Genomic DNA, 27,747 nt, shown 5'->3' with positions numbered 1-27,747 from the left:
GTCCCTGCACACTTCTGTCAACACAAGTCCAACAGTCAACTTTTCCACTCCAAACTCGATAGCGACCAATTGGTAGCAGTCTGGAGTACCCAGCTTTCCACAGTGCAATTGCCACCCGCTTCTCCAACGGCAAAGTAGCTCTCATTCTCGTGTCCTTGTGCCGCAGGGATGGGGCGAGCTCATCACACAGTCCCATGAATGTGGCTTTCCTCATCCAAAATTTCTGCAGCCACTGCTCATCATCCCAGACGTGCATGACAGTGTGATCCCACCACTCAGTGCTTGTTTCCCGAGCCCAAAACCAGCGTTCTACTGTGATCAACACCTCTGTGAATGCCACAAGCAATCTCATGTTATAGATAGTACGTATGGCGAGGTCAATGTTGAACTCCTCTTGCCTTTGTAGTTTAAGGAATAACTCCACTGCTACTCATGTCTTTGTTAGTGAGAGCGAGCAGCATATTGGACAACAGTATGGGATCCATTCCTGCAGAGCGTGCAGTACACAAACCACTAAAAGATGGCACCAAATGTGGACAGAAGCACAGGGATTGCTGGGATGCGAAGTAATGCATCACGGGTCATTTGGACAGGACCCAGGATGACCCGTGACCCCCTCCACCTTCCCACAACTCCTACTGGCAGAAGAGGAAGAGATGCTCTGTGGGATAGCTACCCAGAATGCACCTCTCCGAATACCGATGCAAGCGCTGCAAGTGTGAACACACTATTGTACAGGCAACTGACAGTGTGAACACATAACAGTGGTTTTCCTTCAGCGCTCTCTGAGCAGCGATGTAACTGCCGGCGCTGTAACTCTGCCAGTGTAGACATACCCTGAGTAAATGCAGATGTGCCACGACAGTTGCTGTGAGCGCTCCAGGTACAATAGAGTATTGCATCGATCCATAACCACAGATGCATATGAAAGGAAAAGCTCCATACGTTTGGCTTGTATACTGCAGAAATAAAGAACAAAAGGTCATAGGTCTACCTTCAGATTCACTGGAAGGCATCACCACATGTCTTCTACATACCTGGGCATAGGATACAACTGCACTTTGAACTTGGGGAGGGGCTAGCTACCCAAGTAAATACCTAGGGTCTTGGACATGACCACACTCAGGGCAGCTAGCCCCTTGCGCCACCGCAGCTACGCTTCTGTTTTTAGCACACTAGCTTGATCAGAGCTGGTGCGGGTGTGTCTCAAGCTAGAATTTATACCTCCTGTTCAACATGTGGACGTACCTGTAGATTCAAGACTTGTAGCAGTGCTGTGTGCGTATCTGAATCCAAATCTTTTTGGCTCCTGCATTTTTAAAATAACTAAAAACGGAGATTTCCAAATGATTAGTGGAATACACATGCAGACTTGGGTAGAAAATAATACATTTTAAAGATGCACTGGTATTTTCCCTGCTAAGATTGGAGTTCAGCGATCTCTTGATGACACAGTATTTAGCACCTGTGTTGTGTTTTTCACCTTCAAAGTGTCATACAAACATCACAGTAATCACTAACACCTAAAGCAGAGGCGGGATCTATGTTACTTATACTGATTATAATTATGGTGATTTAATATAGCCTCATTCATCTAAAAGAATCCTAAAGTACTCAACAAACATTACCAGCAAATTTACAAACTCTGGGCCAAACCCAGTATTGGCACAATTCCCATTGATTTTGTTGAAAGTTGCACCCGCTTACACCAATCACTTTATCCACTACTGAAAAACAACCACTTCTGGCATGTGGCAGCTATTCAACAGCACCCAGCAACATTATACAGCAGTTTAGAACAAGAAATGGAACAGCATTTGAAACTGCAGGAGGAATTTAGATGTCAGTGATACCAACTATAACAGGTGAAACAGAGTACCGAGTTAAGCTCTTGACAGATAACAAAGGCCTTGTCTGCACTACAGAGTTTTGTCGACAAAAGTCAGCTTTCATCAACAAAACAGTGGAGGTATACACACTAGAATGCTCCTTCTGCCAACAAAACTCTCCTGCTTTGACGACAAAATAAAGCCACCTCAGTGAGAGGCATAGAGCTTTTTGCAGCAAAGTTATATCGACAGTGTGTAGACACTGTGCTTGGTTATGTCACTATAAATGGCCTCCAGGAGGTGTCCGACAATGCCCGTCCTGACCACTCTGGTCAGCAGTTCAAACTCTGCTGCCTGAACTCAGGTACACAAGCACCTGTCTCTCCCTCTTTAAATGCCCAGGAATTTTTGAAACTCCACTTCCTGTTTGCTCGGCCTGGACAGCTCACATCACCTCTTTCCAGCAGACCACGCAGCAAATGCTCTCCCGCTTGGAGCACACCTGAGTTGTTGCATCTGCTGGCTCTGTGGGGAGAGGACGCTGTGCAGTTCCAGCTCCACTCCAGCCGTAGGAACTTGGATACCTACAGTCAGATTTCTCATGGCATGTTGGATAAGGGCTACAAATGCGATACCCATCAGTGCCGTGGGAAGATAAAGGAGGCGTACCAGAAGGCAAGGGTGTCAAGCCGTCGCTCTGGTCCTGCACTGGAGACCTGCCGCTTCTATAAGGAGCTGGACTCCATACTTGGCAGCAACCTTGCCTCCACCCCAAGAGCCTTGTGGATACTTCAGCAAGGCTAGAGACAGCAGACTCAACCCCGAGGACAGAGTCATGGACGAGGAGGTCAAGTTGGAGAAGAATGTGGAGCACACGGCAGGGTCATCCAGTGGTGCGGCAAGTCAGGACCTCTCTTCCACTCCAGAGAGGTCTAGCCAGTCCCAGCAGTCCGTCTCTGGTGCACATGATGCAGGAGAGGAGAGCTCTGGTGAGTGATCTTCTTGAGTTGTTGCTGCTTGGTTATATGAGGTAGAGCTGTCCTTTGCTTTGTATATTCTAGAAGTGGGTGAAGGGATAGCAATGTACTAGGCTAGTTGTGTTTGTGTGTGCTTCACATTCCCCAGTGCAGCTAAGCAGTGTGGTGGAACAGTGTGTTAATACACACCGAAACATCACGAGAAGCCTCCAGAGAACTCTCTAGGAAACTTTCCTAGAGGTCCCTTCAATCCTCTGCCGAAGGTTCCTTGGCAGAGGTGCTTTATTCCTTCCCCCATTGTAGGAAACTTTCTTGCGCCAATCAGCAATCACTGTGCAGGGACCAAAGCAGCACACAGGTGAGCAGCATATGGACCCGGTCTGAAGCCACACGCATGCAGCAGATGCATTGTTGCTTAACTTCAGGAGTGAGATAACCGCTTCAGTGACCCCCACCTGTGGAAAATGGTGGCAGAATTTACAATATTGTCCCTAGTTGCCTGCAATGATCCCCTTAAAAAAACACTTCCTAGATCTTTTGCCCCATCTTGAACGTCCTCCCCCCCAGCCAAACTCACCATGGTTAGGGTATTAGTGGAACTGTGTGCTTGCCAAGGGACAGTGAGAAACTCATTCATAATTGTAATAAGAGGTGTATTTTACTACAATGATTCGATGCTGTGTGTGCATGCTTCTGTTTGTTGTGCTTCTGTAGACTTGGCTGTCAGGGGAACCCCCTACACACTGGCGGAGCACCTCTGCCAGATAAGGACGCAACCAAGGAGGAGCAAGGAGGACATATTTCAAGAGGTGTTCCAATACTCGGAGACTGAACAACAAGAACGCAGGGTATGGAGCGAGTCTTTAAAGGAAAATTTTAAAATAGACAGACAGGACAGAAAGGAGAGCCAGGAGCAAATTTTAATGGGCCATGAGCAGATGATAAAACTGATGGAGGAGCAAACAGATGTTGAAGTCCATAATCACGCTGCAGGCAGAACACATGCGTGTTCACCCTCCCTGCAGCTGATACAGAACTGTGTTCCATGTTCTCCCAAATGCCTTCCACAAGTTCCTTGCAACTTCCTGGCCTGTGTTCAATACCCTGTTTACTTCATCCCTTCAGACAGCTTCCAAAATTATAGCTGGACTTACACACCTATACTCCCCTTCACTGTTATCTACTTAATTGGTATTTAATAAAAACATACTCTCTGAAAGATAACCAGTCTTTGTCTCCTATATGCGGTTGTTGCAGCTGGAATTAATACACAGTGCAATTTGATCGTTTGCTGAGTACAAATCCTGGTCAGGAATCATCAACATTTTCATGCAAAGTGGCAAATAAATAAATAGCATGGCAGAGTGCTGTGTATAGAAAAACACATTACTGATGCTTATTATCAAAATGGTGTCTTGAATAGCCTCTCATTGTGCCCCTCTAATTGCCCTGGTATCTGGCTGCTCAAAATCAGGTGATCCACCTTCACGCTCCACTCCAGGGGAAATTTTTCACCCTTAGTCTCACAAATATTATGGAGCGCACAGCAGGCTGCTATGACCATGGGAATATTTTCCTCATTTAAATCTAACCACTCATAAAGACAGTGCTAGTGTGCTTTTAGTCTACCAAAGGCACATTAAGCAGTCCTTCTGCAGCTGCTCAGCCTATTGTTGAAGCACTCCTTACTGCTGTCCAGGTTTCCCGTGTATGACTTCATGAGCTATCGGAGTAAGGGGTACACTGGGTCTCCCAGGATCACTATGGGCATTTAAACATTCCCCACTGGAATATTCTGGTCTTGAAAGAAAGCTTGGAGCTTTCTGTAAAGACAAGTGTTCCTGAAGATGTGTGCAGCATGCATCTTCCTGGACCACCCCACATTGACATCCGTGAAATATCCACCATGATTCCATCGCAAGATGGTCCGGGGCCAAAATTAGAATATGTGTGCCATCTGTCGCCCCACTGAAGTTAGGAAATCCCATTGCCGCAAAGCCATCCAGTATTTCATGCACATTGCCAAGAGTGTCAGTCCTTTGTAGCAGGATGTGATTAAGGACCCTGCACACTTGCATTAATGCAGCCCCAACGATGGACTTCCCAGTCACCAGATGCCACACAGCAATCCACACACGCTTCTCCACCAAGAGGACAGCTCTCATTTTGGTGTCCATGCGACGCAGGGCTGGAGTAAGCTCTGCACACAGTTCCAGGAGGGTGGCTTTCCGCATCTGAAGAAAGTCAAGGAAAGTGTGGGCCCCTTACTGAATGAGGGAGGCAACCTAGTGACAGAGGATGTGGTAAAAGCTAATGTACTCAATGCTTTTTTTTGCCTCTGTCTTCACGAACAAGGTCAGCTCCCAGACTACTGCACTGGGCTGCACAACATGGGGAGGAGGTGATCAACCCTTTGTGGAGAAAGAAGTGGTTCGGGACTATTTAGAAAAGCTGGACGAGCACAAGTCCATGGGGCCGGATGCGCTGCATCCGAGAGTGCTAAAGGAGTTGGCGGATGTGATTGCAGAGCCATTGGCCATTGTCTTTGAAAACTCATGGCGATCATGGGAAGTCCCGGACAACTGGAAAATGGCTAATGTAGTGCCCATCTTTAAAAAAGGGAAGGAGGAGGATCCTGGGAACTACAGGCCAGTCAGCCTCGCCTCAGTCCCTGGAAAAATCATGGAGCAGGTCCTCAAGGAATCAATTCTGAAGCACCTAGAGGAGAGGAAAGTGATCAGGAACAGTCAGCATGGATTCACCAAGGACAAGTCATGCCTGGCTAATCTAATTGCCTTCTATGACGAGATAACTGGCCTGTGGATGAGGGGAAAGCAGTGGACGTGTTGTTCCTTGACTTTAGCAAAGCTTTTGACACGGTCTCCCACAGTATTCTTGCCAGCAAGTTAAAGAAGTATGGGCTGGATGAATGGACTATAAGGTGGATAGAAAGTTGGCTAGTTTGTCGGGCTCAACAGTGATCAATGGCTCCATGTCTAGTTGGCAGCCGGTATCAGGTGGAGTGCCCCAAGGGTTGGTCCTCAGGCCGGTTTTTTCAATAACTTCATAAATGATCTGGAGGATGGTGTGGATTGCACCCTCAGCAGGTTTGCAGATGACACTAAACTGGGAGGAGAGGTAGATATGTTGGAGGGTAGGGATAGGATACAGAGGGCCCTAGACAAATTGGAGGATTGGGCCAAAAGAAACCTGATGAGGTTCAACAAGGACAAGTGCAGAGTCCTGCACTTAGGACGGAAGAATCCCATGCATCGCTACAGACTAAGGACCGAATGGCTAGGCGGCAGTTCTGCAGAAAAGGGGACCTAGGGGTTACAGTGGACGAGAAGCTGGATATGAGTCAACAGTGTGCCCTTGTTGCCAAGAAGGCCAATGGTATTTTGGGATGTATAAGTAGGGGCGTTGCCAGCAGATCGAGGGAGGTGATCATTCCCCTCTATTCGACATTGGTGAAGCCTCATTTGGAGTACTGTGTGCAGTTTTGGGCCCCACACTACAAGAACGATGTGGAAAAATTGGAAAACGTCCAGCGGAGGGCAACAAAAATGATTAGGAGACTGGAACACATGACTTATGAGGAGCGGCTGAGGGAACTGGGATTGTTTAGTCTGCAGAAGAGAAGAATGAGGGGGTATTTAATAGCTGCTTTCAGCTACCTGAAAGGTGGATCCAAAGAGTATGGATCTAGACTGTTCTCAGTGGTAGCAGATGACAGAACAAGGAGCAATGGTCTCAAGTTGCAGTGGGGGAGGTTTAGGTTGGATATTAGAAAAAACTTTTTCACTAGGAGGGTGGTGAAGTACTGGAATGGGTTACCTAGGGAGGTGGTGGAATCTCCTTCTTTTTTGGTTTTTAAGGTCAGGCTTGACAAAGCCCTGGCTGGGATGATTTAGTTGGGGATTGGTCCTGCTTTGAGCAGGGGGTTGGACTAGATGACCTCCTGAGGTCCCTTCCAACCCTGATATTCTATGATCTGAAAGTTCTGCAGCCACTGCTCGTTATTCCAGACCTGCGTAATGATGCGATCCCACCAGTCAGTGCTTGTTTCCTGAACCCAGAAGCAACAGTCCACTGTGTGCAGCTGCTCCATTAATGCCAAAAGTAATCTGGTGGTGTTTCTTTCCATGGCGCACAGCAGGTCAGGCACCTCTGATTCCTGTTCCGATTGGGTGCTTATGATATACTGCATGACCAGCGGTGATGTGGTCATAACAGTGAGCACAACAGTAGAGAGCAGTGCAGGCTTTGGGCACACAGTAAACAGGGGTCATTGAAAAATGCCATGAAAAACAGTCAGAACCTGGGAGGGGATAGCTCTGTGGTTTGAGCATTGGCCTGCTAAGCCCAGGGTTGTGAGTTCAATCCTTGAGGGGGCCATTTAGGGATCTGGGGCAAAAATTGGGGATTGGTCCTGCTTTGAGCAGGGGTTTGGGCTAGATGACCTCCTGAGATCCCTTCCAACCTTGCTATTCTGTGATTCTATGAACCTCATGGAATGATGGGACAGGGAAAAATGAGTCATGGGACATAGAGCCCGCACCCATGATGCACTGCGATCCACTCCACCATTCCACAGTTCCTAGCTGCAGAAGGTGGCAAGTAGGATAGTTACCCACAGAGCACTGCTTTCACTGTGGATGCTAAAGCTGTGGATGTGCCCCACCAACAAAAGGAACATTGTGTGAACATCCAAAAGCAATGTAACTATACCATTTTTTGATCATTGGTGTAACTTGCATCAAAAAAACTCTAGTGTAGACAAGGCCTAAATGAGGATGTTACAGATTCTGTGGCAAAGAAAAATAAGGGAGCACAGGGATTTTCATTACAACTCCCTATTAAAACTAAATAGCTATGATTTTAGAACATTTTTTTCTTCCCGTTTGCTATACAACTAAACATCTTCCTTGCAATTCTTTTGCAAAGCAGAAATTGTGTATGCTTTGCCTACTTCAAGCTTAAAGTTTAAAATTGTTTTGATATTCAAACCAAATCATAACTTCCTCCAACCAAATTAAATTAAATTAAAACCAAATCGTAACTTCCACCTCACTTTTGAGATGAACTTTCTGTACCTTTTCCTAGCTCAAAGGTTATTTTTCTCTTTAATTGAGGAAAATCCATCCAGCTATTTTGGTGCCCATGCACAAACCCCATGTGGACCAAAACGGTTGTAAGCTGCAGCATAGTCTTTTTGGGTATCGGAGTTGAAAACCTTTGGAGATGAGCAAAACTAAAGTTCCACACCTAACTTTTTCTTATGCTGGTAGGGCATTCTGCGTGAGGGTCCTGGGATCTTGGAACTTGCTCCCTCCACTTTGTCTGAAATATTCTGAACTCGATGTCCTTCTGTGCATGCCACAAAAGCCATTCGGGTTTTGAAGATATGGACCCAGAGGCATTAGGGATGGATGGATTTTCCTCAATTAAAGAGAAAAATAACCTTTGAGCTAGGAAAAGGTACAGAAAGTTCATCTCAAAAGTGAGGTGGAAGTTACGATTTGGTTTTAATTTAATTTAATTTGGTTGGAGGAAGTTATGATTTGGTTTGAATATCAAAACAATTTTAAACTTTAAGCTTGAAGTAGGCAAAGCATACACAATTTCTGCTTTGCAAAAGAATTGCAAGGAACATTTCTGTTCCTTTCCATTTGCTGGCCAACTGAGCCCTATTGGTCTACACTTTTAGATCAACCCCTGAATGCCATAGTTAAGTTGACCATACTTCCAGTGTGATGCGGCGAGGTTGACGGAAGAATTCTTCTATCAACCTAGCTGCTGCCGCTCAGGGAGGCAGATTACCAGCATTGACAGAAAAACCCCTTCTGCTGATATAGGAAGCGTCTACGTAACTGTGCCACTGTAACGCCCAGAGTGTAGACCTGCCCTGAATTAATTTGTTACTGTTTGTTTGAATGCTGCAAGTAGGCTGAGTTTATGGTATCAATGGGATTTTTTTTAATACTGCTGGATGGTCATTATGCTGTTGTAAATAATTGGCAGGGTGCCTCAAGCTTTGTGTATGGGCATTTTGTTATTTAGACTTTAATAAATAAAAGTCAAGAATTTATTTTAAGTTCAGTGTCTTGGAACAACGTTATCTTGTCCATGTTTGTAAAGTACTTTGAGAATCTTGAATGAAGGATGTTATAGAACTGTAAAGTTATATTAATTTCATGCGGGCTTAAAGATGGAGTCATATTTCTATGATTCTGATTAGGACAAACATTTTGAATTTGGAGCCTCTACTACAAAAGAGTTCTGAATTAGAAAGGAAAGAGCATAGCTATTCCGGTGTTCATGTGATGTAAAATTCATAGCTTTAAAAATTGGTAGAGCTTTTTAACAGCATCATTCTGATCAAAATAGCTTGTGCTTTTTTCTTCCCCCATCTTAGAAGTTCTAAAATAAATCAGCTATATACTGTGTCTCTCTTTAGCCTACAAGAAAAGGAAATCCTGAATTGTATTCTTTATCAAGTAGTACTTCTCCTTAATCTCTTCTCTCATTACAAAATCCTTAATGAGGCAATAAAGAGCTCAAAGAAAGAGAACAGAAATGATTACAGAAGGGCAAATTTAGTAATTAAGAGCAGCCTAATTTATGGACTGAATGATAAAGCCTATTTCTTATATTTGGAGCTTCAGGTTCCCATGCAAAATAGTCTCTCAATGGGACATGTTAAAACTCATGTGAAAGCAAGAGTTGCAGTATAAAAACCCCAATGAGTCTCTGGTTGTTGGTTTTTTTAGAAAATTAACTGAGATGGTTTTGCACCAAGTTTTGCTTTGCCTTTGGTGGTGGTGTTTTTCCTTTGTTTTTTAAAAAAAAAAAAAAAATTCATTTTCTTTTGGCACACCAATACACCAACATGCTGCAAACTGGCTAGCTCCCATGTGCTGTTTTGGAATTTCAGTTCTGAGTTGTATTATTTGAAGTTTACAATCTGGCCTTTCATGACTATGCCTGGTAACTCAGGCCATTTACTGTAAGATGGTATAGCCAGCTAGAATTTCTGAGGAATATTAGATACCTACAATTGAATGAAAATGGCTAGTTCACCTCTTTGGGTTTTTTTAAAACAGGAAATATTCATATGTTTTCAAATGTGACACCAGACACCCACTATTATCAGCGACGACACCGAAATGAGAGAGCCTGGATGCAGGACAAAGAGGAGGACGAGAACAGGCCTCAGGTACTGTGGGAGGAAGCTGTTAGCTTTAAATATTGATCATGGCTACAGTGGGTGCACTTCAAGATCATATTGGTTTCAGCAATGTTCCCTATACAGTAGAACCTCAGAGTTACAAACACCAGACTTATGAACTGACCAGTCAACCACACACCTCTTTTGGAACCAGAAATATGTAATCAGGCAGCAGCAGAAACAAAACAAATACAGTACGCTACTGTGTTAAATGTAAACTACCAAAAAAAATAAAGGGAAAGTTTAAAAAAAAAAATTTGACAATGTGAGCAAACTGTGTCTGTACTTGTTTCATTTAAATTAAGATGGTTAAAAGCAGCATATTTCTTCTGCATAGTAAAGTTTCAAAGCTGTATTAAGTCAATGTTCAGTTATAAACTTTTGAAAGAACAGCCGTAATGTTTTGTTCAGAGTTATGAACATTTCAGAGTTACAAACAACCCATTCTGGAGGTGTTCGTAACTCTGAGGTTCTACAGTTCTTAAAATGGGGAATGTCTCTAGAACCAGTAATATTTTTACAATTGGAAAGGACTTTTTATGTGGGACCACTGTACTTGTCTCTTTATTTGCTACTTCCAACATGTATCTTATTGCGAGAGGGCTCAGAAAAGAGCTAGTCTTTCATCAGTTGAAATGGATCAGTAGTGGCTAAAAATCATTACCATCCAATGTCAGTTGTGTAGCCTAATGGAAAATACATTTGTGGTGTGGACAGACAAGTGTTCATATCACATGGAGTTGCAGTGAGCATTCTTGTTGGTAATCTTGATACAGACACCAAGGACTGAATAGCTACAGACTGCTTTCTGCTCTTCCCCGTAAGGGCCAAAGTTGAGGCAGGTGGGCAAGACAATGTAAAAAGAAACTTATGCTGTTACTGTCCGGGCGGTTTGTTTTATGGAGTAACAGAAGACTTTTGTCCCTAGAGCCAACACTGTTTCACTTGCACTAAATTCACTTACTTTGAAAAACATATTCAAACAAATAAAAGAAAATACACGTATATAATTCCAAACTACACTATGTATTGTTTATTAACCTGTAACATTCTTAAGAGTTTCAGAGTGGTAGCTGTGTTAGTCTGTATCAGGAAAAACAACCAGAAGTTCTTGTGGCACCTTAGAGATTAACAAACTTATTTGGGCATAAGCTTTCGTGTGCTAAAACCCACTTCATCAGATGCATGGAGTGGAAAATACAGTAGACTGGTATAAATACACAGCACATGGAATGATGGGAGTTGCCTTACCCAGTGGGGAGTCAGTGTTAATGAGCCAATTCAGTTAAGGTGGAAGTGGGCTATTCTCAACTGTTGAAGGGGTGAATACCAAGGGAGGGGGGAAAATCACTTTTTGTAGTGCTAATGAGGCCAGTGTAATCAAGGTGGTCCATTTCAAACAGTTGACAAGAAGGTGTGAGTATCAGAAGGAGGAAATTAGTTTTTGTAGTGACCCATCCACTCCCAGTCTTTATTCAGGCCTAATTTGATGGTGTCCAGTTTGCAAATTAATTCTAGTTCTGCAGTTTCTCGTTGGAGTCTGTTTTTGAATTTTTTTTTTGTTGAAGAATTGCCACTTTTAAGTCTGTTATTGAGTGTCCGGGGAGACTCAAGTGTTCTCCTACTGATATTTGAATGTTACAATTCTTGATGTCTGATTTGTGTCGATCTATTCTTTTGCGCAGAGACATTCCCTGGTTTGGCCAATGTACATGGCAGAGGGGCATTGCTGGCACATAATGGCATATATCACATTGGTACATGTGCAGGTGAACGAGCCCCTGATGGTGTGGCTGATGTGGTTAGGTCCTATGATGGTGTCCCTTGAATAGATATGCGGACAGAGTTGGCAATGGGGTTTGTTGCAGGGATTGGTTCCTGGGTTAGTGTTTTTGTTTTGTGGTATGTAGTTGCTGGGACTGGGAGTGGATAGGTCACTACAAAAACTAATTTCCCTCTGCTGATACTCGCACCTTCTTGTCACCTGTTTGAAATGGGCCACTTGATTGCATTGGCCTCATTAGCACTACAAAAGTGATTTTCCCTCCCTAGGTATTCACCCCTTCTTGCCAACTGTTGAGAATGGGCCACCTCCACCTTAATTGAATTGGCTCGTTAGCACTGACACCCTCCCCCGCCCCCGCAAGGCAACTCCCATCTTCTATATGTGGTGTATTTATACCTGCCTATTCTTAAAAGTTTCAGTCATTGGGTAGAAAATAAATCTTAAGTATTTTATGGGATTTGAGAAAAAAAATTGTAAATTTTAGAAACTACAGGGCACCTGTAGATGTAAACTGTATCCAAGCAGGGTGTTCCTGGAATTGCATTGCCGCCTGGCAGCACAGTGTGCACATACTTTATGAGGAAAAAGATATTTGACTTATAAATGGAATTGTGCATTAAAGAAACTTTGCAAAAATTTGATTTGGAGAAAACTTATTTATTTGAAATTTAAGTTATTAAAGTGTTTTTCTAATAAAGGTAATTCTGAAATTTAACTAGTTTGAAATGTAAATGTCACACTTCTTCTGTAAACTCAGGTGTAGTCTCTGTTCTTGTTGTCTGTTTAACATCTGATACGTTCTCTACCTAGAGACAGCATGGCATCCTGCCTTTTACGAGCTAGTAGGTCTTATTCCCATCTCTAACTTTTATCATCCACTCACTATGGTTGTCCATTTCAGAATACGTACTCTGCATTTATTCAGTTGCTGCCGGTTTTGGTGATCATAGTTGTGTCAGTTATAACTCAGCTGATGGCCACTAATCCACCATACAGCCTGTTCTACAAATCGTAAGTCCAATTTTTAAAAAACTGTTTATCTGATCTAGGTTACTTGGGGTGGGGAGGTAGAGGGATGTTGGACTTAATAAAGAATTCACCAACTTTTCCTATCCGCTCTCTGCAGAAAGCATTATCATTTTGGAATTAAGGGACTAGGGCTATTTCAATTTTTATTGGTTGGTTTTCCTAGGCACTACCATAATACAAAACCATCAAGGAGCAGGGCCCCATTGTGACAGGCTATATACAGACAAGTAACAGAAGACAGTCCCTGCCCCAGAGAGCTCACCATCTGGTTTAAAACACTTTCATAGAGTGGGCTAGTAGCATTAGCACCTTCTAAGCCAGCAGGAGCTGGAGCATTACAGAGCAACCTGGTTAGCCCTGGAAGGAGTGGGGAATGCCTAGCATTGTTCTAATCAGGGCTTGGGGAAAACCCACTTGCCTGTTCATCCAGCGCAAGCAGAAATGCTGTCCAAGAGAGCAGGCCAATTCGGGATGGAGAGCTGGTGGGGGATTTTCCCTTGTGGGAGAGTAGAGCCACCCAAGTACCGCTAGTTGTTTTTTGGGGGAAAGGAGCCATAGCTAGGTGGAGCTGTAAGGCATGAGACCTGTGTCCTCAGGATGGCAGCAGCAAAGGAACCTGCAAAAGTTCTGGAGTTGCGAAGGTATTGTTGATTTGAATGGTAGGATGTGCATGGTTGATTTATACACCAGTGTAAATTCGATATCCATGGGCTTGGGTTTGTGGACTGCAGGTGTTTTTCAGTTGGATGAATAGGTGTCAGGGAAACATTGCAGACCCTCCTTTCAATCCAAAGCAGTTCTCTCATGCCAGTACTGGAATAGTATTAGCTTGGTGTTCAATCCTTGCTGGCTCAAAAGGCTTATCATGACTGTGGAGGAATATTTAAGGGGAGTTGGAACAAGTAGGTGGGAAAGAAACCAGCAGTACTGAACGCTCAGCCCACAGGGGTTCTGCTTTGTTAATCAGGAATAAATTGAGTTTGAGGGTTTAGGCATTTGCCTCCTTGCAGTTTTGTCATTTAAAAAGCAAATAGCTGTTTTGCAACAAAATTCCCCCCTCCTTTTGGGGCATTGTCACACGTTGTCTCCTCCTTCACTGGGGCCTTCCCAATGCTGAGAGTTGTTGGTTAGGTGACAAACTGGAGCATGTGTGAGAGGAGGGGCATAGTCACAAAGCATTCACTTCGGATGAAATCCAGTGTTTGAAAGGTCTGGGTTTGCTCCCTTTAAAGAACGGGGTCATTTCAGATTTCGGGGGGGCAACTTCTTGCAGGAGTCTAGGGGCTGCTTTGGCCCCTGGCAGCTGTTGAATGTTTTGAAGGATAAAAGGTAAAAATCAGTCTGTTTCATTTGTTGTGGTTATTTCCTATATTGTTAATAATAATTTATATAGGCTTTCTACAACAAAATTATCAACACAGGACAAACAGGAAACTTTTAAAGCTAAGCAATCTGCACCTAGGACCCACTGCCAAATAAAACCTAACTTTCAAGCTTATAAAGCAGCAAAGTTCAGACCATACAGGCTACAAATACAGTAAAATATTATTGATTCCAGATAGCAGTGCAGTCACACAGCAGTCTACTCCTAGAGCTGTTTGCCAGATATCTCTGCAATGACTATGCAGGATCACCCATCTTCAGTTTTTAAAACATAAAAGCATGAAATTTAGTGCTCACACCATACTTTTTAAAATCTTCTTTTCATCCCAATAACTTCCTGGCTTAGTGCAAGACTCCAACAACAACAACGACAACAAAAAACAAACGTCTTAAGCCCTTGACATAAAACATATTGTGCTTTCATTTGAAAAATGTGACAGAAAAACTTGAACTTCAGTTGCTGTTTGACAAGATAACAAAAGTGAAGATCTAATGATAAAATAACTGGGGGTTGAGGAAAGAAAAAATGGATTTGCATTGCCATCCATTTCTTGGCAAGCTCCAAGTGAGGAACCAGCAGTCTGGCGTTGGTCACAAAAGGGAACACATATTGATTAAAGCATGTTTTAGGGGCTAGTGAGGTAGGAGTACGAATCCAGTCACTGCACTGCTGGAACAGAGGCAGTGGTGAGATTGAGGGACTCCTTCAGAGAGAGATCACAAGAACATCACATGAATACGTAAATCCTGTGTCACAAGGCGACTGTCAGGCTTCTTGTGGGTTGTATCTGCTCCCACCTCCTTAGCAGAGACAGCTTTCCCCGTCAGCTCAGCAGGAACAGGCAGGATAAGGTTTCACCACCCCTCCTGTTGTGGGCGGCTTGCTCCCTATCCTGCTGCCTGTGGGGTGGAGTTTCCAGACTTTTCAGTGAACTTCTGGGGGTTTTGCTGCCTGCCTTTCCCAGCACTTGCTCCCTTGTACCCCTTCAACGGGACAGATGCCTGGCAGACAGGCTGTTCAGCATGCAGGAAGGTACCCACCCCACAGGCTTTGCCAGCAGCAGATGGCTCCTGCTCCAAGATACTGGCAAGCCCGATGGTCGGGAGCCCAGGCGGATGAGCTTTAGTCCTTAGTCTCTCCCCAGTGCAATGCAGAAGGACAATGATGCCAAGGAGGAGCTGCTGTGGGAGAGCTTTGCTTTCTGCCTCTGCCTGCCCTCAGCTACATGCTTCCTTTATCTTCAGCTGGGGCTGAGGCGCTTCATGGGGGAAGGAGGAAATTGCCCCTCCTAAATGGCACCCCTATTGGGGGTAGAGTAATTGGAACTCGCTGAGGTTGGACTCGCATTCTGTCCTTTTCCATGGAGCGTTTGTTTTTCAAGCTGCCCCAAAATTCTTATCACTGTTACTACAAGATGTCAGCCTGCATGTCTGGCAGACAGCAAGAGACTCCCCCACTGGGTCTTTTGAGTTGTGTCAATCCCAAGTGAAACCCCCCTGGCTGCTCCCAGAATAGGCAGTCCTTCCTGTTGCCTCCGTGCCCTTTGATCCAAGAGAGTCACACTTCAGTCCTGCACATAGGCACATATGCTCTGCCTCTAAACCTTATCTTTAGGAATTAAACTCTACAAACTTCATTGTTCTTAATGCAGAGAATAAAAACCCCAGACCTTAAGAGAGGAAGGAAAGAGGGTTTTTAATAAACCAAGAAGGAAGGGACAAACTGAACTGTGGAAGGAGGGAGAGGCATGTCAGATGGAGTGTGACCCTCCCTTCTTGGCTGCTTTCTCCTCATCCAGGGCAACAATTCTAAAGATGCAAAGAGAGGAGCCAAGGAGATTAGAAAGAAGAATATGGTTTAAACCTGCGGAGGAGACAGAGAGGCTAGCTCCACACAGCTCTCCTGACTGCAGGGCAGTTTCAAAACATTTGAAGAAAGTGGAACCAGGATCACCCCTTATTCAGAATTCCACATTCTATAATTTGCCCTGGGGTACCTAAAATGTGAGGCAGTGGAAATCTACGTGGAATGGGCTATATGACTACAGTCACATTGCACCCTAAGATATTTGGCCCTGTGCCCTAAATGCACCCTGAAGACTGCTGTCCTTTCAAATTTGTCCAGTCATTTCCCACTGATGTTGACAGGAGGCTGCTGGAAAGTGCAGGCAAACAAACAAAGCTGTGTTTGGGCCTTTTTGTCTTGGAAGTGACTTGACCAAGTTACCAAGAACTCCCCAGAAAAATGCAGTCTCATTAATGCATACTGTACTTGAGTTTGGGCAGTGTCAATTCTGAGGTTGCTCCTTTTAGATTCCATTTTTCATGTTAAATCTCTTTAGATAGTGTGTCTTCATTGTGTTTTTCTAGCCAGTCACGTTTCATCAGCTGTGTTAGGAAGGTGTAAGGTTGATTATGGAGCAGGGAGAAGTGTAATTTCTTTAGTGAATGATTGAGGGCGCTGTAGTTCTGCAATAGCTGCTGTAAAGAAGTTACAAGTATTTCCTGCTGGGAATATTGGAATGAACGAGCACTTCTCTCTCCTTGCCTTTTTTTAACATTCCTTGATATTTCTGAACACATTTGTCTCTATGCTTTTTTCACAGGTCCATAGGCCATACCATTCCTAGAGAAACACAAAACCTGCAGGTGCCTTATTATGTTGATAAAAACTTCGAAAATAGTTATAAAGGAGCAGAACTTCAAGAGCTAGAGAAAACCGTTGAAAAGGATTATATAGACTATATCCAGACCAGCTGCTGGAAGGAGAAACAACAAAGTAAGTAATCTTTGTTGTTTATAAGTGTATAGGTACACATCACATAAAAGCCAGAGCGTGGCTTTGCTTGAGCAGGTATTTCTATTATAAGCCCTAGCTTATGGAAATATATAACTTCCTAAACCATTGGTTCTCAACTTGCGGCCCAATCAGAACAGAGCTGTGGCCCATGTGACATCCTCAGGGCCATACAGGTAGTATATATATGGTGTGGATGCGGCCCACATAACACGTAGAGAGCTGCATATGCTACCCACAGTGGTAAATGTTTAGAACAGTGGTTCTCAGCCTAAATTACCCTTGCACTGTTTTTTGTCACACCTGCTCTCTTTTGTCACCTGGTGAATTTGTTGTTGAAAGCTTGACACAGTTCTCTTTGGCTGATTTTAAGAGATGAGTCTGAAGTGTTTTTCACCAGTGGACTTTTTTTTTTTTTCAGGTGCTTTCTTTTACACTTGAATAACTCGGGATAGCAATGTTTTAAACATGAAATCCACCACATTTATTCATCCAATCTTTGACAGATTCAGAAAATTTTTGAAAATGGCATTCACATACCATGTTACTTTGTATCATATTTTAAAAAGAGAGAGGCAGAAAGCATGTGCTTATTTGAATGTGCCACCTCTATTTGAGTCTGAGGTCATGTTTTTTACCATAGTCAAGCATTTATTTTACTTTAAGAAAATGCAATGCAAAAAGTGACAATCCAATAAAATGTTGAGACTTTAAAATGCACAAAAAAGTTAGGAAATTCAAAATTATTATTCTCACATCAACCTTAACTTGGTTACATGGCACATATATATTAAGGCATAAACTTTAACACCATATAGTACTGATATCTGAATTGATGTGCATAGAACAAAGATGCAGTCCTTGTCCCTTTCTTACATTTTAACAAAATATACACACACAAGGGGACCAAGTTATATGTGGAATCACAAGTTTGAATTTCCATAATTGAAATAACTAGACAAAGTGCATAGTATACTGAAAAAAAGAGAGAAACATTTATCATCATAAGTGTTTTAGTAATAGTAAGTTAAACCACTTTCACATAGAAGTTTTTCTTTTTAAGTTAATAGTATCCCTATAAATGTCAACCTGAACATGTTTTAACAAACTTTTTGCTTTTGATTGATCTCCTATTATGTCCAGCAATCAGGTCAATATGGCACAAACATTGTAGAGCACATGCCTTGTCCAAACAATATTTGCTGTATCAACAAAGAGGCAACAACAATGTTGCCAACTCTGGTAATCTTCTCACAAGTTTCATAATGTTTGGTGTTTTAAAAAGCCCCAGCTCCTGGATTCAGGTGATTTATGTGAGACTCTCAGCTTTCCTTAAAAAACAAACAAAAACCTAGCCATTTTGACTGCAGAGAAAATCTTGAAGGCCCAAAAACCAGAAATCAAGTTAAAAGAACCCAAGAGGCATGTAAGTTTGTTTTTTGTTTTTGTTTCTCAAATATCATGATTTTTAAGCTGCTACTCATGATTTTGAGAGGCCCAACTCATGATTTTTGGGTACTTGTGGACACAATACCAGCCTGTAGATACAACATGGCTGTCTATGAACTTGAATACAATGATAATGGAGTCTCACGTCAATGTCTACATACAAGGATTCAGCAAACACTGTAGGTGAACACATATATGTGAGGCAGACCAATACAGGAACCACAAACATGGTTACATCTGAGACACACAGGATTATCCAATACCATTGCTTTTATTCGTTGCTTAGTGCTATTCTTGTTTTTCACATAAGGTGTTAATGGGCCTTGCTTCAAAGCATATAACAGCGACATGACAAATCTGCTGCCACCTTGCTCTGTTGTGGGCTCTTCCTTCCCAGTTGCTCAGGTCAACCTGATATGCTTTCAGCTTTGACTTCAGTGTGTCTTTATATAATTTATACTGACCACCAGGAGAACAGATGTCTTGCTTTATCTGACCCTAAAACAGAGGTTCTCAAACTGTGGTCTGCAGACCACCAGTGGTCCACAAGCTCCATTCAGGTGGTCCTCAGATAGTTCCCTCTAAGGTGTGCGCCTGGGCAGTCGCGCACGAGAAAATGAAGGCCCACCCACCTAATTAGTGGAGCTGCGCAGGCGTGGCTCCACTAATTAGGTGCCTGGACCCTGAGAAGATGCACATGTAAGGTGAGGTGGTGGCCTTGGGGGAAATAGGGGTAAGGGGCAGTGGTGAGAAAGAAGTTGAGGGGTGAGAAGAAGAGGTGTGGGGAATTTGGGACATGCAGGGCTGCGTCGGCCAGAGAAAGAGGCAATTTTCCCCAGCTCCAGGGCTGCGGCTGCTGGGGAGAGACCCCCTCTCCTTCCCAGCCCCAGCTCGGGGGCTGCTGCAGTGGGGGAGAGAGGGCACATCTATTGCATTAGAAAGGTAAGACTACTGATATTAACATATGAGTTGTGTGCTTTAATTTGTAGAACAAATTGGTACAAACAACATTTGAAAAGATCATTAAGTGGTCCGCCGAGACCCTCAGCAATTTTCAAGTGGTCTGCGAAAAAAAAAAGTTTGATTACCTCTGCCCTAAAATATGGCCTTGGGTATTCTCAAGTTGGACATACGAATGAGATGCCCAGATTAAGGCAGCTGAGTTTTTATGAGCGTGCTTTGAATGCCAGACATCCAACAACAATTAAAGATTTCAATATTGGGAATCCTGTCCAACCACTTGATCCTGCAAATAGACCAAAGACAGCATGTATGGAACTGAACAAGTGACCTAATGTGGCAGCACTATATTGTCATGTCATGTCCCTCAATCATATAGAAGCATTGTAAGCATGACTGCTTGATAGACTTTTAGCTTTGTGTTTATTTTGACATTCCTATTGTTCTATAGGTGGTGTGACAGCATTCCAAATGCAGTGCTGGCCTTGGTTATGCAGTGGGTAATTTCATTATCAAATGTGGCATTCTGTGAAATCATACACCTAAGGTAGCAAAACTTCTCCATGGACTTGAGAGGAGCATTGTTGATCCTAACAATTGGGTAGACCTCCACATGTCCCAGAACAAATTGGTATGGTATGTCAGTTTTCTTTAGGCTGATGGTGAAATCAAAATGATTGCATGAGCAAAGTGATCAGATATAAGTTGAATGTTGTCAACCGAGGGAGCATCAGCAATTAAAAGGTCTTTAAAAAGTAAATCTGCCACTTTTGTGTGAGCGCAGAAGCATTGCAGGTTGAACAACTTCCCATCTGCATGGAACTGGATAAATACTCCTGTCAATGTCATGAAATGCATCCATAAGCATAGCCAAAAAAGAATGGAAAAGAATATGGGCACCAGCATGCAACCTTCTTTGGTGGCATTGGTGAGCAGAAAGGGGTCCGATATCATATTTTCAATATGACCTGTTCATGAATTTTCCCAGCAACAGAGTAGGGAAATGCCACAGTCATCATCACAATTTGCCCTATCATTTTTATGTTTATAGAGGTAGATGAGGTTGGCAGCCTTGAGAGTCTGTGGCACCAACTCTTGCTCCCAGATAATATGGAAGAGCCATCTGAGGTGCTTTGCATAGTGATAGCCACCCTGTTGGAATGTCATCTGGTCCAGGTGCTTTCCCTTGTGACATCTCCTGTGGCTGTGGTGATCTCATGTAAAGTGGGGGTTATTGCTAGTTTTTTCTTTTAAGAAGCATTGTGTAAGAGCATTAATTACTTCCTAAGAAATGTTGGGAAGGGTGATTAAGAAGCAAACTGAAATATTCTGTCCATCACTCAAGAATTTTTTTTTTTTCCAGCTAAGGGTCGATTGCAGTGCAGTTTGCATACAGGGCTTATCTTGTTGCACATGGTGCCGTATATAACATGAACACCAGCAAAAAAAGCTTTTAGTGTCTTTGCAGTCTGCTGCCAGTTGTAACTCTGCAGTTTTATTTTCTCATCACTGTTTTTGTTATTTGCCGAATTCTGGTCTGAACCATTGTTTTTGTTTGGTGGTATGCAGCTTTTCTAGCTGCTGAATCCTTGTGCTCTATGTAGGCTTGATGGGTAGCATGCAGTGAGTTCAAGAGCTGACATACTTTGGGGTCCTTCTCAACAAATCAGTCCTGATATTTCCTCTTAATGAAGCAGAGAACTTTAGCAGCCATGTTATATATTGTGTCCCCAGAATGTTTCCAGACTGCCTCAATGTCCACTGAGGCTTCTGTAACTGAGGGAAATGCTCCCATGAGTTTCTGTTGGAATTCAGACTGTTTGTCATGGTTTTCCAGGCTTGAAATACTGATATTCTTCGCTGGCTTGAGTTGCTATCAGTGTTGCTGAGAACACTACAGAGGAACATTTGACTTCTCATGAGTCTATGGGCTGACTAGAAGTCAGCGCCTCTCATGATGCAAGTGAGCCTGACATGGCAGAGATTTCTTCACCATATAGTAACATAATCATGTCCCAGTGTTTTGAACAAGGATGCATTCAGGTCATATACTTGTGGGCCTGTTGAAACGTTGTTGGTGATGATTAGGTTGTATTCAGTGCATTTGGAAAGTAGTAGCAAACCATTAGGTCGTCATGGAGTTGGCAATGCGAACTCTATACATTCCCCATGATTCATAGTTTTTGGCCATTTTAATGACAGGCATGATTGGAACCATCAGTTTATTATTCTGTGGGGCCAACCTGACAACGTTATCAAGGGTTTGATAGAAGTCCTCCGTATCCTCATCTGGGTAGATCATTGTTTGGTGCCTATACACTGGTGACAGTAGCATGACTGTTAGCAAGCCAGTGCAAAGGAGCATAAATGTGTCATTAACACCCTCCAGCAGTGACTCAAATCTGCAGGCAATCAAAGTCTGGATGGCAAATCCCACCCAGTGCATCGGCATTCATCCTCAGATTTGCCAATCCAGTAAAAAGTGTAACTAGCGCTCGCTGGTGAGTTGCAGCTAGAAGAAGTAAGTCTTGTCTCACTGAGCCCAGCAACATCTGTATTGTACTGCACCAATACTTTGCCAAATACAGTGGTCCTATGCTCAGGTCCATCGCCTCTGTTGAGGAGCATGTGAATATTCCAAGTTGCAAACGTTGTTTGTCTTCCTTATATTTTGACTGCAGAAAAGCTGGGTGACCAGTCATGTGGGACACTAACAGGTTTGGGTGGAGCAAGCATTTTTTAGGGTCCTTTCTCCATCCCACTCCCCCTTTGAAACGAGCAGCACTGTTCCTAGATAGGGCTGCTCTGACACTTGAGAAGGATACAAACGTGGCATCCAGCTATGACTAATGGCCATCACTCCCATTCAACCTGTGTGCAGGATTGTGACTAAGGACTTCCAACAGCATCCTCTGCCTGTCCCTGTTGCCATGCCCCCTCACTACAGGTCTTGGATTAAGAGATTGCGGAGTCACTATTGCCTTGTTGAATCACCTGCACTGTGATTGGGTTCTAGAGGGAAAGGTGTGTGCAGTTCCCGTCCCACTCTCCTGTCCATGCAAGCCATGTGCTGTTCTGGTACAGAAATTGCAACGAATAAGCGCAACAAACATGGATGCAGGTTTACATTTTGAGTTCTTTCTCCTAGTGAATGTCCTTGGCCCCTTGTGAGTCTTCCACCTTTCCAGAGTTACTTTTGGAAGGGCAATCACATGTCTCTATAGGTTGCTATTGGCTGTTGGCTTATTTGATGGTGGCCTACCATTTCCTGGTCCACTATTGACTTTAGGCATCTATGGCATTTTATAAGGCATTGCAAATTATTTCAGTTGTATACTTGAATACAGGTTTGGGTCTTTTCCTTTTACATAAAAAGATTTGATAAAATGACTTGGTGCTGGTGAAATGTGCCAGATGAAGAGCCCTGTGCTGAAGACCGAAATCCCTGTGCACAGAATGGGCTACACCAGAGGTTGTGGCAGTGCAAGCTTCCGCAGTCTGCTCCAGTCTTGTGCTTCAGGGTAGGGGAACACGTCAGTCTGCATGCACCTTTCAGTCCTTTGTCTCAGTTGAATCTATATTGAGTCCCTAGCTGTGTCCAAGCCTGTCTGTCTGTCTGTCTCTGGACAGGAAATGGTACTTTTGGTTTCACAGCATAGGGTGGAAGAAATGTCTAGTTTAGTCTGCTTATCTTGTGCTGATGATCCTGGGATTATCATTTCTCATACTCTTAAGATTTAGAGCCATTGCACCATGCAATTTCTTGTTTAACCAGCACCCTGGGACCTTCAAGTTTTTAAACGAAGAAGAACAGTATCTTCCTTACGTGAACATTCTTCTTCAGCGAATAATTGTTTTATAGAATTTGTGCTGTCAAATACTTCAGTTGGCTTCAGGATACTTACATTAAGCACATAGCTGATCTCCTTCATGTAGTTCTACAAAGGTCTCCAGAGCCAAGGAATGCAAAGCTGGAAATGGTTGCAATCACTTTGGAGGCCAGGAGTAGAACTCAAAATGACCATCACAAATTAGAGAAGTGGTTTGAAATCAACAAGATGAAATTTAATAAAGACAAATGCAAAGTACTAAGCTTATGAAGGAAAAATCAAAGGCATAGCTACAAAATGGTGAATAACTAGCTGGTGGCAGTATGGATTAGAAGGATTTGGAGGTTATAGTGAATTGAATATGAATCAACAAAGGGATGCAGTTGCAAAAAAGGCTAGTATTCTGGGATTTATTAACACAAGTGTCATATGTAAGACATGGGAGATAATTATCCCACTCTGCACAGCACTGGTGAGGCTTCAGCTGGAGTACTGTGTCCAATTTTGGACTTTAGGAAAAATGTGGATAAATTGGAGGGAGTCCAGAGGAGAGCCACAAAGGTGATAAAAGATTTAGAAAACCTCACCCATGAGGAAAGGTTAAAACCACTTGGTATGTTTAGTCTTGAGAAAAGAAGACTGGGGGGCTGGGAGGGAAGCACCTGATAACAGTCTTCAAATATGTTAAGGGCTGTTTAAAAAGAGGACGGTGATCTGTTGTTCTGCATGTCCACTGAAGATAGGACAAGAAGTAGTGGACTTAATCGGCAACAAGGCAGATATAGGTTAGATATTAGGAAAAACTTTTATTGTAAGGATGGTAAAGCTCTGGAATAGGCGTCCAAGGAAATTGTGGAATCCCCATCATTGGGAGGTTTTTAAGAACAGATTGGACAAACACTTGTCAAGGATGGTTTAGGTATACTTGGTCCTGCTGAGGGAGTCGACTCAATGACCTTTTGCAGTCCCTTTTAACCCTACGTTTCTAAAATTACATGCCCCAGAGTTTGCAAGTCTAAAAGGGTCTGAGAGTTAGAGGGAGGAGAAGATCCAAGTTCATAAATGCAAATAATCTTCCACTCATCATTTTACATTTGTACATTAGCTTTCAGCCCAAAGCACATCTTAAGGTGAGGTGGGGAGGGGAAGCGAGCCAGTGGATAGTACACTGCACAATCATGGGGAGAAGGAATATGCCTGTTGCTGACATGGAATGTGCTAGTGTAAACAAGCCTTCAGACTCTAGTAGGGCTGTATGTATTATGAGATGGCAATGGTTGCTCCATATTTAAGGTTAATAGATTGTAAGGCCAGAGGGGACCAATGTAATCATCTAGTCCAACCTCCTGCATGATGAGGGCCATAGGACTTCCCTGAATTAATTCCTGCTTCAAGTCCAATATGCTCTAGTTCAACTACAGCTATCTTTTACAAAAACCTCTCACCTTGATTTTAACATTGCCAGTGATGGAGAATCCACCACAACCCTTGTTAAGTTGTTCCAGTGGTTAAGTATTCTCACTGTCAAAAATGTGTGCCTTATTTCTAGTCTGAATGTGCCCCTCTTCAAGTCCCAGCCGTTGGATCTTGTTGTACCTTTGCCTGCTAGATTGAAGAGCCATTGATTGTAAAATTTCTTTTCCCCATATAGGTATTCATAGACTGTCATCAAGTCACTCCAAAACCTTCTCTTTGATAACATATGGTTGTAATAGGAGCCAGATCCTCAGCTAGTGTAAATGGTTGAGATCCATTGACTTCAATGCAGATTTATAGCAGTTGAGGATCTAGGACCTCTCTAAAATCCACAAATTTAAGAGAGATGTTTCCTAGGACCATTGTGCCCAGCAAAGGAAAACATTACAATTTTGCCATTCTGTTAACTAAAGAGCAAAAACATATGCTCCCATAATTAGCCATGGTATACGTTAGAAACACATCTGCAACTATATTTACAGTGTTCGAGATTAGCAGTTGACTGAGGACACCACAGTAATTAAAAACCGTTTAAGAATGATTATCATCTGGTCCGGTGAGCCAGTAATGAGTACAGCTGAGACTGTGCTAACTTTAGACAGCCAAGTTTGTAAAAATAAACTGTTTGAATGCAAAACACAGTCATGGAGAAAAGTTCTCTGGAGACCTTTAATTAGCTGTTTTGTAACTTTGGTCCATTAATTCCTTTCTGTTCAGATGTTTAGCCTCATTTGGGCCATGCATTTTGTTAAATGAGTACTTATTGATAGTAGGTAGTTTGTTTTATTTACTGGAGTTTACTTCGTTGCTGATGGATATAGATATATACAATTTTGCAAAGTTAAAACTACAGGAACAATGGATATTGTATTGTCTTTGATCTGACCATTGAAAAGGTTTCCGTCTGCTGTCTGTCTACCTCATTAATGGAGACTACAAAGTAGTCATTCAACAGCCTGCTAGTCCACTAAAGCACATGGTCGGCCGGTCACTTTTTTGGTGCCTCTTATTTATTTTAAAAGATTTGATTGCCAGCTGCAGGCAGTGTTTCTCCTCTTGTGGCTTAGTATTGCACAATAGGCTGGGTGTGCTGTGGCTTTTTGTCCTTTAAAACACCTGATATAGGCTGAAGGAAGGATACCAGATTTGGATGGACCGTTAGTCTGTTGTGGTAGAGCAATTTCTGTGTAAGACTGAAGTTAACAAAATTCAGGACCCAAGAACACCAAATAAAGACAACTGAAAATAGAGGGTTAAAATATGACATTGAAACAACATATTTGATGAATACCATATTACATTATTTTCCTTTATAAATTTTAACTGGATATTAAAAGATACAGGTATAAGGACAAATCAGCATAAAGAATCAGATAAAGTATAGGAGATTTACATGATGAAATTCATACCAGCAAAGGTGTAAACATCCCACAGTAAGAAGTTTGACCCCCATGAGAGAACTTGTAACAAAGGGACTTCATTTCAATAAGCTTTCATTTTAAAACTAGTTGACTGAGAGTCCCGCTGTGCTGAGACCAGCCTAGTCTTGGCTGACATCTGAAAACATGTTCTTATACAAGTGCCTGCTCCAAATCCATGTGTGTCTGTCAGGTGCATGCTGTACTCAGTGGATGGTATTTTAGTGTTCGGGAATGGAGGAATGGGTTCCTGATTCAAAATAAAAATCCTTGATGCTTGTCAGTGTATAGAGTCATTCAATAAATAAAAGAACAAAGTCCTACAGTCACTACTCAATCAAAACTTCCATAGATTTCATGGGACAGAGTAGCGACTACAAGATTTGTCCCATTGTGAGGTTCTTTCCATGCTGAATCAGCCTGTTGGCTGTGATATCTGACTGCTGTGTGAAGTTCTTCAAACAAATTGAATGACATCAGGTAGCTTGTGCATAAGGAAACTTTTCTGACCTGTTCAGAAATCCGTGTCTGCCATTCTCCATAGGTACATGTAACTGTTTTCAATTGGTAATTTCCTTAAGGAAAAAATTATATTAGTGAGCAAATCAGAAAGACTAAAAATAATTTTTCAGTGAATGGAATTAGGCAGTTTAGGATTTAGGCAGTGTAGTTGCTCCCTTGTTCATTTCCCTCCCCCTCACCCCCCGCCCCCCCCAATGTTCCTCCGTGCCCCCAAGAGGTGCACGCCTCACAGTTTGGGCACTACTGCACTATGCTGTTTGTTTACATTTTGTATTTTTCTTTGTGGACAATGAAAATAGACAATCAGTTTCATTTTTGATGTCTACTCAGTTTCATTTTCTGGTTCTCATACACTAGCACAAGGCTGCAGTGTTTGGATTACAAACACTGCAGGAGATGGTTTATTTCATACAGTTAAAATTTTAAATAATGATGGAAATATTTGTTTTTACTTTCCTAAATGCCTAGCCCAATTTGGGCTGACAACGTCTCCGTAAAGATAACTGCTAAAAAGTTATAGGATTTTATTAATCTTATAAAAATGTATTGAGGAAAATGAAGCATTAAACATGATTATACACATCAGGCTCAGTAGCTTTGTTCTAATGTTATCTTTTTCATCTTTCAGAATCTGACTTGTCGAATTTGGCCAGATTATACAGAGATGAGCGATTAAAACAGAAAGCGGAGTCACTGAAACTTGAGCACTGTGAAAAGCTCTCCAATCTTATTGGACTTCACAAGGGGGGCTGAGTAGGCCAGACAAATCCTGGGTTATTTATTGCTGTTTTAACTTGTTTCTATTTTCCTTTGTATTTATTAAAAAAAGAAAAGAAAAAGAGCCTAATGTAGAGTTTTAATAATTGGTAACTTTGTAATGTTCACCGAACTGGGCAACCCTGAGCCATAGACACAGTATTTGCTCTAATATACTGTATACTCTGGTTGGTTCCAAAAACCAATGGTATTCAATGTAAATTAACTCCCTAAAATGTAGCTTAGTTTGGCACCAGTCTTCATTTGATATAGTTTTTCTGCCACCCAAGCAACTTTGCTTCCC

The 27,747-nt window shown here is 42.6% G+C and overlaps 1 protein-coding gene across 1 annotated transcript in view; it reads left to right on the top strand.

Annotated features, from left to right (window-relative positions):
* Positions 1 to 27,526, top strand: part of DNAJC18 (DnaJ heat shock protein family (Hsp40) member C18) — a 39,633-nt gene extending 12,107 nt beyond the window's left edge. The window contains exons 5-8 of the mRNA XM_077823543.1: positions 9,913 to 10,025; positions 12,725 to 12,834; positions 16,842 to 17,014; positions 27,316 to 27,526. Of these exons, the coding sequence (XP_077679669.1) occupies positions 9,913 to 10,025; positions 12,725 to 12,834; positions 16,842 to 17,014; positions 27,316 to 27,440 (521 nt within the window). The 3' untranslated portion in view covers positions 27,441 to 27,526. The remainder of the gene's footprint in view (positions 1 to 9,912; positions 10,026 to 12,724; positions 12,835 to 16,841; positions 17,015 to 27,315) is intronic.
* Positions 27,527 to 27,747: the final 221 nt, after the last annotated feature.

Source organism: Eretmochelys imbricata, chromosome 8 (assembly GCF_965152235.1).
Source record: "Eretmochelys imbricata isolate rEreImb1 chromosome 8, rEreImb1.hap1, whole genome shotgun sequence".
Taxonomy (NCBI): domain Eukaryota; kingdom Metazoa; phylum Chordata; order Testudines; family Cheloniidae; genus Eretmochelys; species Eretmochelys imbricata.
Note: the sequence above shows the minus strand (reverse complement) of the source record. Positions and strands in the feature narration are given on the sequence as shown.